The 2,500-nt window shown below is 35.7% G+C and overlaps 1 protein-coding gene across 1 annotated transcript in view; it reads right to left on the bottom strand.

Annotated features, from left to right (window-relative positions):
• Positions 1-2,500, bottom strand: part of LOC135196693 (potassium channel subfamily K member 13-like) — a 67,691-nt gene that overhangs the window by 2,840 nt on the left and 62,351 nt on the right. The window contains 1 exon segment of the mRNA XM_064223525.1: positions 2,255-2,302. Within this exon segment, the coding sequence (XP_064079595.1) occupies positions 2,255-2,302 (48 nt within the window).

Below are 2,500 nucleotides of genomic sequence, written 5' to 3'. Positions count from 1 at the left end.
GTCATTCAGCGCTGGAAGGGAAATTGATTGTAAAAGGTTTGAAAGGTGTAATAGGAGGACAACCCCAAAGCAGTTGCACTATGAATCAATTGTTAGGAGAGGGTTGAGGAAAGTAAGATGGAAAAAAATATGAATGGAGGTACAGTAAAAAAAATGAAAGAGGTTGCAGCTAGGGGCCGAAGGGACGCTGCAAGCCCTTAAGTATATGCCTACAGTACACCAAGCGAGGTGCACTGGCCGGACTACACCCCCTACAGGGGAACTAGACTGTTTTTTTCCATCTGTCCATCCGCCTGTGGTGTTTTTGTATGGTAACACTGCGTCCCGGGCTTTAAATAGCTATGCTATGTGTAAGTTTTAGGTAAATGAAAGGATATCTGGGTGTACATTTGCAACTGAAAAGTGTTTTAATAATTTATTGTATGCGAATTACACCGTTAATATTCGAAATAGGGTTATTATTATTGTTGAATGTAAGCTGAATGTAACTATCTAAAGCCCGGGACGCAGTGTTACCATACGCAAACACCACAGGCGGATGGACAGATGGTGAAAAACCGAGTATAATTATGATTATTTTTTAAAATTGTTTAGTCCTTTCTCGCGCAACAAAGACATAATAACGCAGGTGCTGTTCAATGGTGAATGGGCCTTTTTCGAAATCGTGTAACTATGCGACTGTGAGTTTTTATTTTCAACGTTATCCCTTTTTTTATAATTATATATTCATTTATGGCTTTACACATATGTGGTATAGGAGGAATTGTAAATAACATATATATGGAGGGACATCACATACTTCTCTACTGAGTTCTTTAAGAAAAATGAAATAGGCACTCCCAAAACTTCTTGCATAATTTTTAATTATTCCTGATAATTTTATAGTAATATAGGAAGATTTTTAGGATTCCTATTTATAGAGTTACGCATTACACTTTTCTGAGTTTTTTAAAAATGAAATAGGTCCCTCCAAAATCGTCTTGCATAATTTTGAATAAGTCCCAGATATTTACTTATATAATACCGATTTCACTACTCTTACTTCATGTTTTCAAGAATCGGTTCTATGTCAAGTTTATCAAAAAGCATCTGGTACTTTTGCCGGTGATTGTTGCAAGCTTGCAAGCTACTATAGCTGGTTCACTAAGGCAGATTCTTGGATGAGTCCTATGCTTACGAGATGTTTGTTTGGCGACAGCTGATTGGCTGATACCGGGAGGTAGGCAGCTCCCAGCCAATCAACGGCCGCCAAACAAACGTCTCGTAGGCATAGGACTCACCCAAGAATCTACCTTAAGTGAATCAGCTATAACAATAGACTTTTCCAAAACTATAGTGTTCCAGTGAGTGTGTTTGTGCCAATGTAAGGTGTCCATATAATGTTTACCTGTTCATTTATCCTTGGCAGGTTTACAATCTGTTGTTGGACATCAGTAATTGTCATTGAGTGGATGAGGTTGAAAGAGAGAAGGGAAGGCTCTTAGTATTAAAAAAAAGAACATAACATACTCATAATAAAGTAATAAACGTGTATATATACTGGTCATTTTCACAGGATACATATGTGGTTGCAATAGCCACGATTTCCTTTTAACTACAAAGCCTTGAGATCCAATTGCAAGAATTATATGAAGAAATCATGATGTCCGGTAGCGGGAAACGAAACCAAGATACCATAACCACGACGAGGTCGCGTTGCCTACCTGTATATATATATACGTCTATATATATATATATATATATATATATATATATATATATATATATATATATATATATATATATATACACACACATATATTTCCCATATGCGTTCATTTGAAAGGAGTTACAAAAGCAAATAGGAAAACACAGAATGAAGAGATCAGGTATTAGAAAAAAGGAAAAAAATCACGAAATCGATAAATAAATATATAAGAATATAAATAAATGACCGAATTACGCTTGAACTTTTAATGTTCCAAATGCACAACATCACCAGGGAGACTTCTTTCTGCGGTCCAACGGTGTGAGGAATGAAGGACCTTTAGAACTGAGTGTGGTGTAGGAATGTAGTATTATCATCAGTGTTATGGGTTATATAAAGCTGTAAAGTATATATTATAATAATGCTGCACTTGTTAGCGTCATACGAATACCTGTACTGTCCCAGTATGCATTGGTGTGAATGGTATTAGTCCCCAAAACCCAAAGCTGATACCTTCCTACCTGTGTAATGTATTTATTGTTAATAGTCAGTATTGTATTTTCATACCTGAGTAAGTGGCTCTGTTTCTGAATCTGTGTCTGAACGAGAGTCTTCCTGTGAATGGAAGAACGTTTTTGGGCTTGAATAAAATTAGAACGACCTAATTTTGTCTTATGATCAATTCTATCGATGTTGAACGTCTGCTTTTTATGCCTCGTTAAAAGATAGACTTTTTATGCCTTGTTAAATGTACGTTGAAGGTCTTATTAAATATATAAATTTTATGTCTTCTTAAAGATATACCATTTTATG

The sequence above is a fragment of the Macrobrachium nipponense genome, chromosome 18 (assembly GCF_015104395.2).
Source record: "Macrobrachium nipponense isolate FS-2020 chromosome 18, ASM1510439v2, whole genome shotgun sequence".
Classification (NCBI taxonomy): Eukaryota; Metazoa; Arthropoda; class Malacostraca; order Decapoda; family Palaemonidae; genus Macrobrachium; species Macrobrachium nipponense.
This window is presented reverse-complemented; position numbering and strand designations above follow the sequence as displayed.